This window comes from Ambystoma mexicanum, chromosome 2q, assembly GCF_040938575.1.
Source record: "Ambystoma mexicanum isolate Mex_15411 chromosome 2q, UKY_AmexF1_1, whole genome shotgun sequence".
Taxonomy (NCBI): Eukaryota; Metazoa; Chordata; class Amphibia; order Caudata; family Ambystomatidae; genus Ambystoma; species Ambystoma mexicanum.
The window spans coordinates 1,144,751,381-1,144,767,904 of NC_090924.1; the positions used below are offsets into that span (position 1 = coordinate 1,144,751,381).

Here is a 16,524-nt window from a genome sequence, read left to right on the forward strand (position 1 = left end):
TTGTCCGGGCAGGGGTAAACGTGAATTCCCCCTCTCCTGAGACTCGCTGCCACAACCGCCATCAACTTGGTGAAAACCCTCGGAGCGGAGGTCAGCCCAAATGGCAGAACCCGAAACTGATAATGAGAACCGCCAACGGCAAACCTCAAGTACGGTCTGTGCATGACATGGATCGGCACATGAAAGTAAGCATCCTGAAGGTCCAATGATACCATCCAATCCTGAAGCTGGAGGGCCTGAAGGATCTGAGAAAGAGTTACCATCTTGAACTTGTCCTTCCTGAGGAACTTGTTCAAGTCTCTTAAGCCCAAGATGTGTCTCAATCCTCTGTCCTTTTTTGGAATTAGAAAGTACGGGGAGTACTAACCGTTGTTCCTCTCCACTACAGGTACTGGTTCTATGGCACCTTTCTCTAGCAGGGTTAGTATTTCCTACATAAGGAGCGGATCTGGAACTTTGAAAGAGCTGTTCCCCGGTGGATGACTGAGGCTTTTTTTCCAAAGAGAAGGCAGTATCCTTGGGCCACTGTTTCCAATGCTCATGCATCGCAAGTAATAGCCTGCCATTCTGTCAGATGCTTTGACAACCTGCCTCCCACTGGGGTCTTGTGAAGTAAGCCCTCAGAGAGGTTTTGGGGTGGCTTCCGCAGTGGCTGATGATAAAGTAGCCGCTGCAGTCTTAGTACCTCTTCTATGGCCTCTTTGAACTGGTTGTCCTCTGGCCCTTCCAAATGTGGAGTAGTGACAAAAGAACCAACCCTCCAGTGCGTACCTGTGGGGCGACTTGGAGGTTGTCTGATCACTGCACCAAGAGATTTGGCTGCTGCCTTTGAAGTTTGTAGTTTTCCAAGCTCTCATGAGTCTTGCTTCCAAATAAATGAGTGCCGTTAAAAGGCATGTTGAACAGTCTGGATTGTACGTCTTGAGCAGATCCCGACTTTCTCAACCAGGCAACCCTGCGCATAACTGTACTAGCCACCATAGCTCTGCTGATACTGTCAGCAGAGTCGAGACCAGTCTGGAAGGATTTGCACATCGCATCCTTCCCATCCTTGACTATGTTTAAAAACCCATCTCGTTCCTCTCCTTCGGGGATATGGTCAGCCGCCATAGATATACACTTCCAAAGGGTGTGATTGAACCTTGCCAACATGCACGTGGCATTAGCCGATTTCAAACATACTTCCAGCCGAAAAAGCTATTTTGGCTAGGGCGCCGTAACGCTCGTCATCCTTGTCAGGTGGGATAGTAGGGTAGACATTTTGTCTATTTGTTGAGGTGGCAGCTTGAACCAGCAGACTTTCTGGTGTTGGGTGTTTTGATAGATAAGGGTCACTGCTTGATACCCTGTATTGTGAGGTCAACTTCTTGTTGACAGCTGGATTGAGTTCAGGTGCCTTCCAATTAGTAGCCACTCGCTTTTGCAGAGCTACATGGAACGGCACAATAGGGTCTTTTTGAGGTCCCTTGTCCAAAATGTCGGTCGAGTCATCTTGCTCAAAGACTGGACTAGGTCTAGCCCAACACATATACTCTACAACCCTTAACATTTATTGTCTTGTAGGTATCTTCTGCATGATCAACGGGATCTAACCTGCCGAACTCTACCTCTGGTGAGGTGTCTAACCCACTGGCATCATGCAGGCACTCTTGTAGATTTTTTATCCTTGATTCTTCAGAAATTAAAGCTTCAGGGACTGATGGCGTACCATACTGGAGCCCAAAAGGCCTAAATTCATCTGAAGATGGTTCTGCATCCTCATAAATAGAGGAATATGACTGAAAATAATCAACCCTAGGCAAAGGGGTATATGTCTTCTCCATGGTACTCGATGGAGTCATAATGTTGGTCGACAAAGGAGCCGAAGTCGTCGATACTTTTGACGTCTTCGATGGTTGCGTCCAAGGCATTCGACACCTGTGGTGTCGAAGAACTCGACCCTCGAAGCGTCAATGACTTCTCAGAACTTTTCGGTGCCGATGTCGTCGATGACCCTCTTGACGCAGGCAATGGTATAGCAGAGTCTCCTTGAGGTCAGCACCAAAATTGCTCCCATATGTTCCATGCAGATACCTCATGAAGCCATCTTTCAAATCCGCCCACTTAACATTAGGCTCACCTGGGAGGACAAGAAATAGCGCAGGCCCAGGTATATTAATTTCACTTATACCCAGCTAAGCACCAATGACTATTTGGACAGTGAACACTTCTTGGAGGGCTTCACTGCAATTGCTCTTGCCAGTACACGCACTCCTGGTTTTTATACTTTTGAAACAACTCCCCCCCCATCCTTTTTTTTTTTGTTGAAAGTCACTGTCTTTGTCAACATTCCTGTTGGATACCTTTAAAAAATGCTAGGTTGAATGATAATCAAAATCTGCATTCCAGATCATGCACAATTGCTGTTCCTCGCCCGACCTCAAAATGGCGGAACGCACTAGGACAACGTGCAATGTCCGTAAACTTGCCTGACTTCAAAATGGTGGGCAGAAGATCCTGCAAGACCTCTTTCGCTATCGGGACCGTTGTCAGCTAGTCAGGCGATAGCCTCTCACTCTCCCTCAATTGGAGACGTGCCGGTTAGACGTTTTGATGAGCGCCTACCTTACAATCTTGGTGGAAGCAACGTGCACCTCCAGACTCACTGCCCTTGTTCAATGGCTCACCGTTCATTCCATCGAGGATGCATACAATGCAACGTTCCTGCAATGAACGACCGGAGGGGGCTGGTGATCTCGCTGGATCCTCGTCACCAGTATTAAGTTCAATGACCCTCCAGGCATGGCAAGTTTCCAAGTAGCTTTATTTCAGTTCTAGCTACAGCAGTCCCAAACCTTTCCCATCACCGCAACCGTTCTTCTCTTCAAACGAAACATTCTACCCAGAACCAAATGATGCATGAGCCCAGTTCCATAACGGAACATCCATGACAGAACACTACATTGCATTAACAGTGCAAGGTGAACTATGTACATTACCTAAATAACTATATACACATATCCCCACATAAGTGTTGGACCATCCTATTGAAAGCCCAACCTGATTTCATCTATAATCTTTTATCACAAACACGTAACCTTATGTTTTACCTACATAACACCAGGCACATTCAAAGGAATATAGTGTGGGCTCTAGAATAACCCGCAGGACTCAGTAACATCATCAATAATGTCTCCATCTTGAGGAGGTAATGTCATTGTAAGGAGCAATTATCTAAGAGGGAGAAGAGAAGACTATTGCAATGGAACAAGTAGGTGCATCTCATGAACTCCTAGATGAATTCAAGCAGCACCGCTATTAAAAATAAATATATACATGCAAGGTACAGTAGAGACTATTAGGGGACAAAAAGGAGGGCAGGGAGACAGCACTTGGAACATGCTTCAGTTGTTCATCATATTATTGCCACAGGTCAGTTTTCAAACTCATATTGTCTTTGAAGGATTCATAAAGACCAGTTAACAAACACCAAGTTAAATATAGTTTGACGTTATCGGTTACAAAAAGATCTATTCTTATTTTGTTTACTACTAACCACAATTAGTTTGCCAAACCTGTGAATTATGGCTTGATGTGGTTCCTCTGTCTGGAAATGAGATGACTTTTTCTGGTTCAGTTGCCTTTCCGTTTGCAGTTTCTCCTAAATAAAGCAAACTAAAATGTAAACTTAATAATTGCACACGAATGGATGGTAAAATAGTTTTCCTAATTTTAGAACTTAGAATTGATAGGAGTCAAAACATGATTAAATGTATATGCACAAAGCTATAGGAAGCCTTTTGAATGGAAGTGGCATGTTTTGAAACTTATCTGTTTACAAGTTATTATTAACCAGAAGCTAAGTAAAGTCATCTTTGATAGCTTACTTCAATGTCCATAAATCGTTGTGAGCATCTATTGAGAAGTTTACACAGACTGACATCAATACGTTCTTTACCTCATCTATTTTAGTCATAAATGTTTGGCTTGAGTGCAAAACCTTTTTAATGTGTATTCAATAATAGCGTGGCAGGCGGAATGACCATTGGACTATCCAAACCTTTCTCTTCTAATCCCTTCTTTAGTGCTGAATCTTAATTCTACAAAAAGACATGCATTACTCACCGTAAAAGCATTTCTGATAAATAATGTCGAAAAAAATAAATAAATCGAAAAAATGTTTTCGAATGTCTATTCTGGTTTGTTTTTTGTTCGAAATGGATCCCTCCCCCCCCCCCCTCCCAACTGCCCTTTTTGTATTTCTTTTTTGGTTTTACTTTTTGTTTTACTTGCAGAACCCACAAAAATCATGTAAATAAAAAAATAAAACATTCAAAAAAAAAAAATTGAATGAATATTTTTTTTCGACATTGACTTTCGACAAAGTTTTCGACTTTTTCACTGCACACCACTTAGATCCACATGCTGTGCATATAGTCCGACATCCAGTGGTAACCGCAGAGTATTGCATCTTGTCTTTCAAGAATCGAAAGGGTACGTCGACATGGGCGTGCCTGTAACACTACCCCCAACGTGACGTGTAGTGTACCCAAAATCCTTCACGCGTCAAGGTCCCTCCGATTGTATTTTTTCTGCCATGAGGGAGCCCAATGTATATCGTGAGTGAGTACATAAAAGAAAGTAGTAAGACGCCTATGTTCCTTCGACTCGAGCGGGGAGAAAGGGTGGGCGCATGTGAATCTAAGCAGATACAATCATCAGAAATGCTATTACGGTGAGTAATGCATGTCTTGTGATGCTTGTTAATCTGCTTAGAATCACATGCTTCGCATAGACTAGCGGGCAGTACCCAGAGTTAGAGGTGGGTTGTGAGAAGGAACAGTAGTGAAAAGATGTCTTAATACTGCTTGTCTTCCCTGAGAATCAGACCTAGAATGAGTGTCTAGGCAATCGTGTTTTGTAAAGGTGTGTACAGAACTCCAAGTTGCCTCTTTGCAAATGGACTCTAGGGGAACATTTGCAATAAAAACCCCAGTGCCTAGAGTAGAATGTGCCCTAGGCTTGAAGGGCAGTTCTCTCTTAGCAAGAGTGTAACAGAGTGTGATGCATTTGGGAATCCACCTTGAGATGGCTGATTTAGAGACAGGATCCCCTTCTCTACCAGCTGCCACTGAAACTAAAAATTGGTTTGTTTTTCTCGGTGGTCTAGTTCTTTCCAGGTAAAACATGACTGCCCTGCGCACATCTAATCTGTGTAGGCTTCTTTCGGCCATGTTAGTGGGATTCTGGAAGAAAGTAGGCAGTTCTATTGATTGGTTCACATGGAACTTGGAAATGTAGGCGCAAATCGGGGGTGAGTGCGCAAAACCACCTTATCTCTGAACTGTAACAAAAGGGTCTAGAACTGAAAGGGCCTATAGTTCACTAACTCTCCTTATAGAAGTGATAGCCACTAGGAAGGCGGTTTTATAGGTAAGATCTTTGAAACTTGCCTTATGCATAGGCTCAAAAGGAGACCCCATATGTCTAGTCAAAACCACATTTAGGTCGCATCCGGGAGCCGGGTTAGAAATGGGGGGGATGAATCCTTTTAACCCCTTCCATGAAAGCCTTAATAACTGGTATTTTCCACCACACCACCTTTTGTTGTGATGTAGTGTAGGCTGAGGGAGCAGCTAAGTGAACCTTTAGGGAATTAAAAACCAGGCCTGAGTCTAGTAGGTGAGTCAGGTACAATACAATGTGAGTAGGAGAGCAGTCAATAGGATTGACGCCCTTGGAATTGCACCAGATAACAAAATGTTTCCATTTACTGGAGTAGCAGTATCTGGTGTTAGGTTATCTCGCCTTCCTAAGTATGTCCATGCATCTCTGCGGGAGTTGTAGGTGCCCAAACTCTACGACCTCAGTTGCAAGCTGCTAAATTCAGGTTTTGCGGGCATGGGTGAAGAGTTTCCCCCTTGTCATCAGATAACATGTTGTACGGGCAAGGCAGTTTCATTGGAGGAGATAGGGACATCTCCATCAGATGGGAGAACCAGAGTTGGCTGGCCCAAATGAACCCTCTCGTTGGAGGGGAAGACAAGGCCGTCTTCTGTCCGAATTAGAGCCCCTAGGAACTGTTTGACCGAACTGCGATCTAAGCTGGATTTCTTCTCGTTGATGGAGAATCCCAGGCTGAATAAGAGATCTATCATCTTTTTGGTGTTCAACAGGTATGTTCTGTGGGAATCCCGTGTTATGAGCCAGTCGTTGAGGTAAGGGTAAACTGGAGTGGATTCTCTGCACCGGTGCCCCGCTGACACTGCCAGTAGCTCCGTAAACACCCTTGGCACTGAGGCAATGCCGAAGGGGAGTACTTTGAACTGATAGTGCTTGTCCTCTATCATGAACGGTGTCTGGTTAAAGGTGCGATTACAAAAGGTTTGAATGCAATAGGTTCGGGTACATAGGACCGAAAGCAAAAGGTTAGATTTTTTTAAATTGTATATTTATTTTTGGGTTTCCGTATAGGTAGAAAAGTGGTTTTTACCACAAAAACATAGGGTTGGGGGACCCCCACCCCAAAAAAAAAAAAAAAGAAAAAACTTGTTTTCGGTCCTTTTGTTTCGAACCTATTGTATTTCTAAACTTTTCATTCGCACCTTTAACCTATAACCATTATGAACCTTAGGTACCTTCTGTGTGCCGGCAACATTGAAATATGAAAGTATGCATCTTTCATATTCAGTGTTGCCATGTAATCCCCCTGTTTCAGCAGAGGGATTACCTCCTGCAACGTGCGCAAGTCTATTGTATTTCTAAACTTTTCATTCGCACCTTTAACCTATAACCATTATGAACCTTAGGTATCTTCTGTGTGCCGGCAACATCTACCCTTACCAAAGCGTTGTCCTCTAGGTGGATACGTGGTGGTGGTGTTGAATCCTTGTCCTGAAGACCAGTTGTTTCCTGAACCATACTGAGGTTGCCACGAAAGGAATGACCCCCTCTCTGTTGTGAAGGCTTTTGAGTAATCTGGTTTAAGATCTTGAGAATCTCATGCTCCTTCTTAGCTGTCTCAAGCGCTTCGTCCACGGCCTTGCCAAACAAGTTGGCCTCTTCAACCGGCTTGTTTATTAAGGCTGCTTGAGTTTCAAGCTTAAAACCAGAGTTCCTCAACCAGGTGTGCCGTTTTAGTAGTGTACCCTGGGCCAAGGTCCTTCCCACTGTTTCAGCAGCGTCCAAAGTGTTATTTAGAATGTTGTAGTTGATTTGTTTGCCTTCAGATACAATCCAGATCAGTTTAGGCCGCATTGGTTCAGGGACGGCAACAGAGTGGTTTTGTTGGCTAGTCGGGTGGAGAATGCAGCAGCAGTCGTAACCCTTTTTCCCAGTCCATACAACCTTTTACCTTCTTTATCAGGTGGTGCCTCACCTGTAGACAGGGGGACACCTGGCCTTTTTCTCATAGTCTAACTACCACGGAATCTGGAGTGGCATGCCCTTTAATGTACAGGGGGTCAGTAGGAGAAGAGCGAAACAACATCTCTACCCTGGGATTAACCGCCCTGGTCTGGGCTGGTGTTAATGAAGGGGCCAGACGTCTCTTGATAAGAGCTCAGTAAGGGAATGGACTGACTGGCAGGAGGCTTTTCCTTCAGTATGTCCTCTACAAAATCTGAATCTTGCACAGAGTCCTGTGTGGCGATTTGAAAATGTTCAGCCGCCTTCTTTAAGATGGCGTTAAATGCCAATTGATCATCCACAGGTGAGGCCTGACGGACTGGAGTGGTAGGAGGGGAGTCCATACAGAGTGTCAGGGACCGGTGTAGGAGTAGGGGATGCCCAAGGTTGATTATCAACCGGATGGCTGTCTTCCCAATTATCTATGGGATCAGCAGGATCTTCAATAGGGTCCCCAATGGGATCATCATCCTGTATGTAGGTATTGATAGGCACCTCGTCATCTGTAAGGTCAAAAACATTCTGTTCATAAGGATCCTCAAAGGTCCCCTGAAACTTAGCCATAGGCGTAAAAGGAAGTTCCTCAAAAGGCATCTTGGGAGCAAACCTCTCTGAAAATTCAACAAACTTCTCTAGTCAGTTCATGCACCCCTCAAACTTCTCCCTGGTCCATGATGATGAACTAGAGGAGTCCAGGGGAGGAAAGGGATCTTCTTGACAAATTTCCTCTTCAGAACGTCGGGATTTTTCTTCTAAAGTTTTGGATAAAGACCAAGAGCTCTCAGAGTACTCTTTTCGAGGCTCTGGGCGTATCAACATGTCTCTCGACGCGTCTTACGGCCGTTCTTTCTGTTTCGACGTCTCCTTTCGACTGTTCCTTTTGTTTAACCGTCAAAGCGATCCTCGCGATACTATCGCTGATGCTCTGGGTTTGAGGGAGGTGCGACGGTTGAGCCGGTGGTTGCGCAGTGGATTTCGGCGCCACTGGGGCCTTAAGGAGTATCCGAGCCTTCTTCTGAAGCGTCTCGACAGCCATGTGTGATTTGGTGCTAGCGCCCTTACTTTTAGATTGCCCAGACGCATCCTGCTATCGCGGTTGCGGGGAGGGCTGCCGATTATAAGGTTCAGCGGGCACCGCTGAAGTATCCGACATGCCCGATGGTGGTTTGGAACGCTTCAACGGGACCGCCGAAGCAGAACCGTGGTTGTGTACTTAGTATGGGAATCAGGTGCGTCCCTGTCGCCGGGATGCATCATCCCCATAGCAGGGCTCAAGTCGTGCCTATCGGGGCTGGGGACAGACGTTGCGGAACGAGAACTTTCTGCGGTAAGGTCAATGGCCTCCAAAGTGGAGCCTTGGTCATTGCTAGTCCCTTCGTCACACTTGGCGGCGGGGAATTATTTTCGGCCTGCAACATACTGTAGGCCGCCTACTGCTTCAAACGGCGCTCCTTAAGAGTCTTAGGCCGTAGGAGTTTACAGGCCGCCTCATTGTGGTCGAGGGGAAGACAATTGTTGCAGGATCGTGCTAGCGATGACAAGCCCAAGGGAACAAAGAGGGGAAAAGGAAAAGGAAAGGCATTCTTGAAAAGAATATGACCACCCCGAACCCACTCTTCCTAGAGAGTAAGGGCCGGCCAGAAGGCCCGGCCACATGGTCGGCAGCACCGACCGGATCAACAGCCGTCGAAATTCCGTCATCAGCAGTCTTCGGCGGTGGCAGAGGAATCAGCCGTCGAAGGGAGTGACAATGAGAATAAACGACAAGGTCGAGAAATATAACAATAATGCAATGTTTTATGAAGCGCTCCGCATTAGGGCGACCAGATAGCTGGTCGGAAAAAACAATCTGAGGGACCTTGACGCGTGAGGAATTTTGGGTACACTACACGTCACATTAGGGATAGTGTTCCAGGCACGCCCATGTCGACGTCCCATTTTGATTCTCAAAAGACAAGATGCAATACTCTGCGGTTACCACTAGATGTCGGACTGTATGCACAGCATGTGATTCTAAGCAGATTAACAAGCATCAGAAACATACATACAACAAAAATTAACAAGATGCAAAGAAGTTACAATTATTTACATATGGGCTTTGACCACCACAAAATAACTTTGAAGTATTAAATGTTTTGTCTTTGTTCTCACCTATTCCTTAGATGCATGGTACACCTTTTGTGCATAATCTGTCATTCAGAACTCCAATATATCTTCCCCGGGTGTTTTATGAAGTCCTATGTGAGAGGACGGTAAAGAATTCTGGGATTGTCAACATAGTGTGCTGTTTGGTATGTGTGGATATGGCAACCATCAACTTTGTCACTTATTTGTAAATAAGATAACTCCATTTGGATGTCAGAATGGTTCAAATAAAATTCACCCCCGCCCCCTGTTTTTCACTAACATACCACACCACAGGGATGTTTACTATCATTCTGTAAATTGTCAGTTTCAAAGTAGCGTAGAGTTTCGTAATCTTTATCCATGTTTTTAGATTATGTAATAGGTCTTATTTTACATCGTATTACATTGCATACAATTACAGGTTATGTTGCTGTATTGTCCATTGATAAAAAGCAGTTTTCACATTTGTTCTTATTCTAAAATAGTTTTCCATTTTATCTCTACAGTATGCAAAGATTGTTTGGTTAGAACATAAGGAACAAGTTACTTACCTGTAACTGTTGTTCTCCAGCATGGGTCTGGCATGGATTCACATGCTCATGAATATTTCCCGTCGTCAGGCCGGAAATCCTCGGTATAGAAAAAAATCAGTATCAGTTTTGTTTCTGATCTGTCATTCTCAGTAGTAACCAATCACTGGTCTCTGGGTCATACTGCCCCCAGCCAATGACTGCCCTCTCCCTAAGCCCCACCCCTGGCAGCCATCCTCAGATTTGGTAGCACATGCAGTGGCAGTATGACCAAGTGAAGAGCCGCAAAGGGGTAGGCGGGAGGGTTCGCATGTGAATCCATGCCAGACCCGTGCTGGAGAACAACAGTTACAGGTAAGTAACTTGTTCCTTCTCCAGAATGGGGTCTGGCATGGATTCACATGCTCATGAATATAAGAATACATAGCAGTATACACATGCACAACCACGGGAGGTGGCAAAAGGCTCAATATCAAGCAATACAACAACTCAACAATAAGCAACTCTTACCTCCTCACCAGGCTCACCTTAGGCGAACAGGTTGTGCAGCACTGCCTGGCCGACTCTGGACTCCTCCCTGGAATGCCGGTCGACGCAGTAGAATCTCGTGAAGGTGTGCGTCGACCTCCACGTAGCAGCCCTGCAGATGTCGAGCAGGGGCACACCAGACAGGAACGCCGTAGTAGTAGCAAGCGCTCTGGTCGAATAAGCCCTCGGATGGCCTGGCAATGGTCGGTTTGCCAACCGGTGACAGTGCATGATGCAGCCGGAGAGCCATCTGGAAATGGAAGTCTTCGAGAGAGCCTTCCCTTGATTCACAGGTCCAAAGTTCACAAACAGCTGTGATGTCTTCCGAAAACTCTTTATGCGGTCCACGTAGAACTTCAGCGCTCTAGCCACATCTAGCGAGTGCAGAGTCCTCTCAGCCGGCGACGAAGGCGACGGGAAGAAAACTGGCAACACCAAGGGCTTGTTGAGGTGGAAGTCCGATGGCACCTTGGGCATGAAGGAGGGGTGCGTCCTCAGCACCACCCTCGTGTCGTGAAAAGTCAAGTATGGAGGCTTGCAAGACAGGGCCTGGATCTCTCCCACTCGTGCAGAGGTGATGGCCACGAGGAATGCTGTCTTCCACGACAGAAACTTCAACGGCACTGAATGCATAGGCTCGAATGGGGCCCCCATGAGCCTAGTTAGCACCACGTTGAGCTCCCACGCCGGGGCAGGGTCCTGCACCGGCGGGAATGATCGGAACAGTCCTTTCATAAATTCCTTCACCAGACGATGAGACCACAAGGACGCCCGTCCTGTAGTTCTGGTGTAACGTGAGACGGCAGCCAGATGTACCTTGATGGAAGCGTGAGATAGGCCAGCCTTGGCCAAAGACAGTAGGTACGGCAATACTTGAGGGGCCGTAATCGGCAGAGGGTTAATCTTCTGTGCACGGCACCAGACAGAGAACCTCTTCCATTTATGTACGTAGCACTTGAGAGTTGAGGCTGCCCTGGCCTTTGCAAGAACCTCTCTGCAGTCGGCTGGGATGTCGTATCCTCCAAACTCTAGTGCTGCAGGAGCCAGGCCTGCAAGTTCAGCGACTCTGGTTCATGATGAAGAATGGCGCCTCCTTCTCTGAAGAGAAGATCCGCGTCCATCGGCAGCTTGACTGGTGTGGACGCTGACAAGTCCAGAAGGTCCGGGAACCAGATCTGCCTCGGCCACGCCGGTGCGACGAGGATCATCCTGCATCGGGACCTCTTGAGATGGTTGACGAGCCGGAGTAGCAACGGCAACGGCGGGAATGCATAAAGGAACAGGCCGTCCCAGGGGAACGAGAAAGCATCGCCCATGCTCCTCGGTTGGGGAAACCTGCTGGCGAACCTCCGGCACTTGGAGTTTGCCGCCGTCGCGAAGAGATCGATCTGGGGTTTGCCCCATCGTCGGAAGAGTCGGTGCACTTGATCCTGGTGCAGTTCCCACTCGTGGCATGAGCGCAGCTCTCTGCTGAGTGAGTCGGCGATGGTGTTTTTTATCCCTGCCAGACGAAAGGGTACCAGAAACATCCCTTGGGCGACGGCCCAATGCCACAGATCCTGGGTTTCCTTGGACAGGGCAGGGGATCTGGTGCTGCCCTACTTCCGAATGTAAAACATCGTGGTGGTGTTGTCGGTGATGATCCTCACCACCTTGCCCTTGAGGGACGGAAGGAAGGACCTGAGGGCCCAGAACACTGCGCAGAACTCCAAGATGTTGATGTGGAGAGTATTCTCCTCCGAGCACCAAAGGCCTCTCGCGTGGAGAACCCCGGTGTGCGCTCCCCAACCTTCCAGGGAGGCATCCGTCGTCACAGTCACCTGGTGGGCCGGGGCTAGGAAACCTGTTCCCGCTGTCAGATGAGCGCGGACACCCCACCATCGTACCGCCTGACGGAACGCTTCGTCGATCGGGATCCTGTCCTCAAAGCTGCCCGTCGTCTGGATCCAGTGGGCATCGAGGAATTCTTGCAAGGGCCGCATCCGAAGTCTGCAGTGGGGCACCAGATAAATGCAGGAGGACATCATTCCGAGGAGGGACTTGATAGACCTCACTCTGGCTACGTCCGTGGCCAGTAGACGTTGCACCTTTCCTAGGATGGTCCTTATCCTTTCCTCCGACGCTGAGGCCCGCCGTGCCACTGTGTCGAGCTGTGCTCCCAGAAACAGGGCGATTTGCGATGGGACCAGGTGGGATTTTGGAAAGTTGATGGAGAACCCCAGGTCCATGAGCAGCTCGACGGTCTTCACAATGTGTTCCACGGCGAGCTCCCTTGTCCTTGCCCGTATGAGCCAGTCGTCCAGGTATGGGTAGACGTGGATCCCCTGCAGGTGCAGCCGCGCCTAAGCACTTGGTGAACACCCTGGGTGACGATTTCAATCCGAACGGGAGGGCCTTGAACTAGTAGTGCCGCCCTTTGACCACGAACCTGAGGAACTTTCGGTGCCTCTTTAGAATAGGGATGTGGAAGTAAGCATCCTCCAAGTCCAACGACGACAGGAAATCGCCCTCCTCCAGCTGTCCCAGCACGTGCTGGAGGGTGACCATCCGGAACTTCTGTGCCTTGATGTATTTGTTTAGTCGTCGCAGGTCCAGGATGGGACGTCATCCTACTGTCTTCTTCTTCACAAGGAAGTATCTTGAGTAAACTCCGGAGCCCCGAAGCCTCTTTGGGACGAGCTCGATGGCACCTTTCCTGAGCATCGCCCGTACTTCCAACAGCAGTTGAGGGACGTGATTTTCCTTCCTGGCCATGGGAGGAATGTGGGGGCACCTCTTCTGGAACTCAAGGGCGTGCCCCAGGGCCAGGGCGTCCAGCACCCAACGGTCGGTGGAGATGCACTCCCACACGCCGACGAACTTCGTCAGCCGGACTCCCACCGGGGTGCTTTGGCGGGGGCCCGACCCGACGGTCGGTTCAATCTTGCTTGGAGGCCGATTTGCCTCCTTGACCACCTTGGCGACAACGGCGGGATCCACCTGACTTGCCATGTCCCCTGTAGGCCTCCTGCGACGAAGACCTTGCCGCTTGACGGTACGTAGAGGAGCTGCTGCCGGCTTCCTTGGAGGCACCCTGTCTGCCTCCGGAGCTCCGAAAGGACGGCCGTCACTGTTGGAGCACACCCAGTGCACGGGCCGTCTCCGTGTCAGTTTTGATCACCTGAAGGGATTCATCAACCGCCTTGCCAAAAAGGTTGTTCCCATCGAAGGGCATGTCCAAAACCTTGGTCTGAACGTCCTGGCAGAAATCCGTCGCCTTGAGCCATCCTCGTCGTCTCAGGCAAACGCCGTTGCTCAACTGACGGAAACCGGTGTCGGCGATGTCCGTAGCCACCCTAATGGCGTGGTCCGAGGCAATCTCACCTTCCTGCAAGATTTCCAGGGTCTTAGCCCTCTTGGCATCCGGAAGGAAGTCCAACAGAGGGGCGATCTTAAACCACAACTCCCTGTCGTAGCGGGCTACGATGGCCAGGGCGTTGGCCGCCTTGATGGTCGTCGCTGCAGATGAGATGACCCGTCGTCCCATCGCATATAGCTTCCTACCCTCGCCGTCCGGAGGGGAGGTTGAAGTCGAGGCCGATGCCCCCCCCCGCTTTCTTCTTGGCCGCTGCCGAAACGACCGAGTCCGGGGTAGGTTGCGCCCTGAGGCACAAGGGGGCAGCGTCGGGGACCCGGTACTTCTTCTCGCACCGGTCCCTCTTCACAGGAGCCGTGGCAGGGTTCTTGAGGAGGGCGAGCCCCTCATCCCAGATGTCATCAAGAAGCGGTACGGCGAGGACCGTCTTCCTTTTAGCCTCGCGCCACTGGTAAAGGAACCCCTCCTTCTTCTTTTCTTCAGGGCAGAGCTGGAAGAGCTTGGATGCCCTGGAGATCATTGCATGGAAGGATCCAATCTCGTCGGGCGCGGATGCCCGGGCAGGGGGCGACGGGGGACACGTCCCATCGTCGCCTCTGTCGTCATCCGTACCCGTCGTAGTCGTGTCCATGCCTGTATCATCCGCGTGGGTAGTGGACCGGGGGGAAGGCAGAGAAGGCCGCAGAGGCGGGAGAGGAGGCCTAGGATGCGTCCTCCTCCTCTTAAGTGGTGGGCTCCCCGAGGGTCCTGGCTCCGGTTCCTCCGTCGGGTCTGGCTCAGGTACCTCCGTCGGGGGAAGGGGCAACCTAGTCCTTATCTCCGAGCATAAGGACTGGATGGCTGACAAAATGGCCACCGAGGTGTCCTGCGGCGCCGGAAACGACGGGAGCGAGGGCTCTTGAGGAGCCTCGTCTGCCTCACCGTCGCACTCGTCGTCGCCCTCGTCGGGATCCCTCCCGATGGGCTGGGCCTCCTCCACGACTTGGATCAGCTCCTCTTCAGAGGTCGTGTCCGTATCCACGACGGCCACCAACCCCTCCCCCCTTTCCAACGAGGACTTCGTGGGGGTCTTCTCGATGGGCTTGAAAGACGACTCCCTCCGCGGTGGCAGGGAGACTCTGGTACCTGAGGGCGCCTCCACTGGCGTCGCCTCCACAGGCTGAGCCAGGGCCGCGGCGACATCCTCAATCGAGGTCTTAGCAGGGTGAATTAAGGCCAACGTCACCTTCTGTACGCCTGGGGCCTTCACCTTGGGGGAGGGTCCGAGCCTCGCTCCCCCTCTGCCGGAATCTTCGAGATCGACCGGGGCCTCACCAGAAGCTTCGCCGGGTTCTCGGACTTCCTCTTACCCGAGCCAGAGCGTTGGCTCGTGGTCAACGGCGCCGGGGAGGGTGCGCCCTGCCTGGCAGCCAAGGAGCCCGGCTGTTCGGCGCTCCCGGTGCCAGCGGACTCGCGGTGCTTAGCCTTTTGTTGGGCCCCGGTCGCCGGAGCACCCTCACAGGACTTAGAAGACCGTTCTGACTTCTTCTTCTTCTCGCCTGGCGGGCTCTTACCTTCCAGCCAGTTGGCGAGACGGAGGTGGCGATCCTTCATGGTCCGCTCCGACATGTTCCCACAAAACGCGCAGTCCTTTTCCTTGTGCGTCTTGTCCTCATGGAGACAGTAGAGGCATAACGAATGCTCGACCTCCTTGAAAACTTTCTGAAGCTGGCATCCAGGGCAGGTCCTGAATAGCTTCCCGGGCGTCGAGCTCCCTTTCTCCTGGGCCATGTCCGAGGTAGGCCCGGAACTTCTGGACTCCTCCAAAAGCGTAACTCGATGAAATCTTCACCCTTGAGGGGCGTAGAAACTCTGCCCCGTTGATCGGAAGTAGAAGCGGTGGAGCTTGAGGCTCTATTTAACCGAAAAAATGAGAAAATCTCCTGAAAAAGCGCAAAAACGCAGCAAAAGCTCGAGAGCTAAGCACGAGGACTCCCAACACTTGAACGTGCGGTAAAAATCTGAGGATGGCTGCCAGGGGCGGGGCTTAGGGGGAGGGCAGTCATTGGCTGCAGGCAGTATGACCCAGAGACCAGTGATTGGTTACTACTGAGAGACAGATCAGAAACGAAACTGATACTGATACTGATTTTTTCTATACCGAGGATTCCCGGCCTGACGACGGGGAATATTCATGAGCATGTGAATCCCTGCCAGACCCCATGCTGGAGAAATGTTTGAATTAATAATTATGACGATATAGTTCCCACGTTGTAGCTTTGATTGTTCAAACGATATACTATATGATTTTCTTCTTCTTGTGTTGCTGCCTCCTGTTGTAGCAACAAGGCATGTTTTTGGTTTTGCTGAATGTTTTTGGTGCCACAAAAGTGTCAAAACCATTGTTACAGAAGAGAGCGAGAGAGAGAAAATGGGGGTTCTGAACTGAGAATATTTGGTTTGGCATAGCAAAGGGCAATGCCATGGCATGAAACTGCCAAATCACTAAAATCTCTCCAAACACCTCTGCCGTACTACTCAAAGAGAAGTTCCCTAAAATATTTCCTCCAATCAGCAGCTTTGTTAGAAGCAAGGTGGGTGCCGGGGATTTTCCCTTTC

At 49.5% G+C, this 16,524-nt stretch overlaps 1 protein-coding gene across 4 annotated transcripts in view; it reads right to left on the reverse strand.

Annotated features, from left to right (window-relative positions):
• Nucleotides 1-16,524, reverse strand: part of UMAD1 (UBAP1-MVB12-associated (UMA) domain containing 1) — a 337,949-nt gene that overhangs the window by 117,997 nt on the left and 203,428 nt on the right. For all 4 annotated transcript variants that reach the window (XM_069648523.1, XM_069648521.1, XM_069648522.1 and 1 more), the window contains exon 3: nt 3,555-3,640. In XM_069648523.1, coding sequence (XP_069504624.1) covers nt 3,555-3,640 — 86 coding nt within the window. The remainder of the gene's footprint in view (nt 1-3,554; nt 3,641-16,524) is intronic.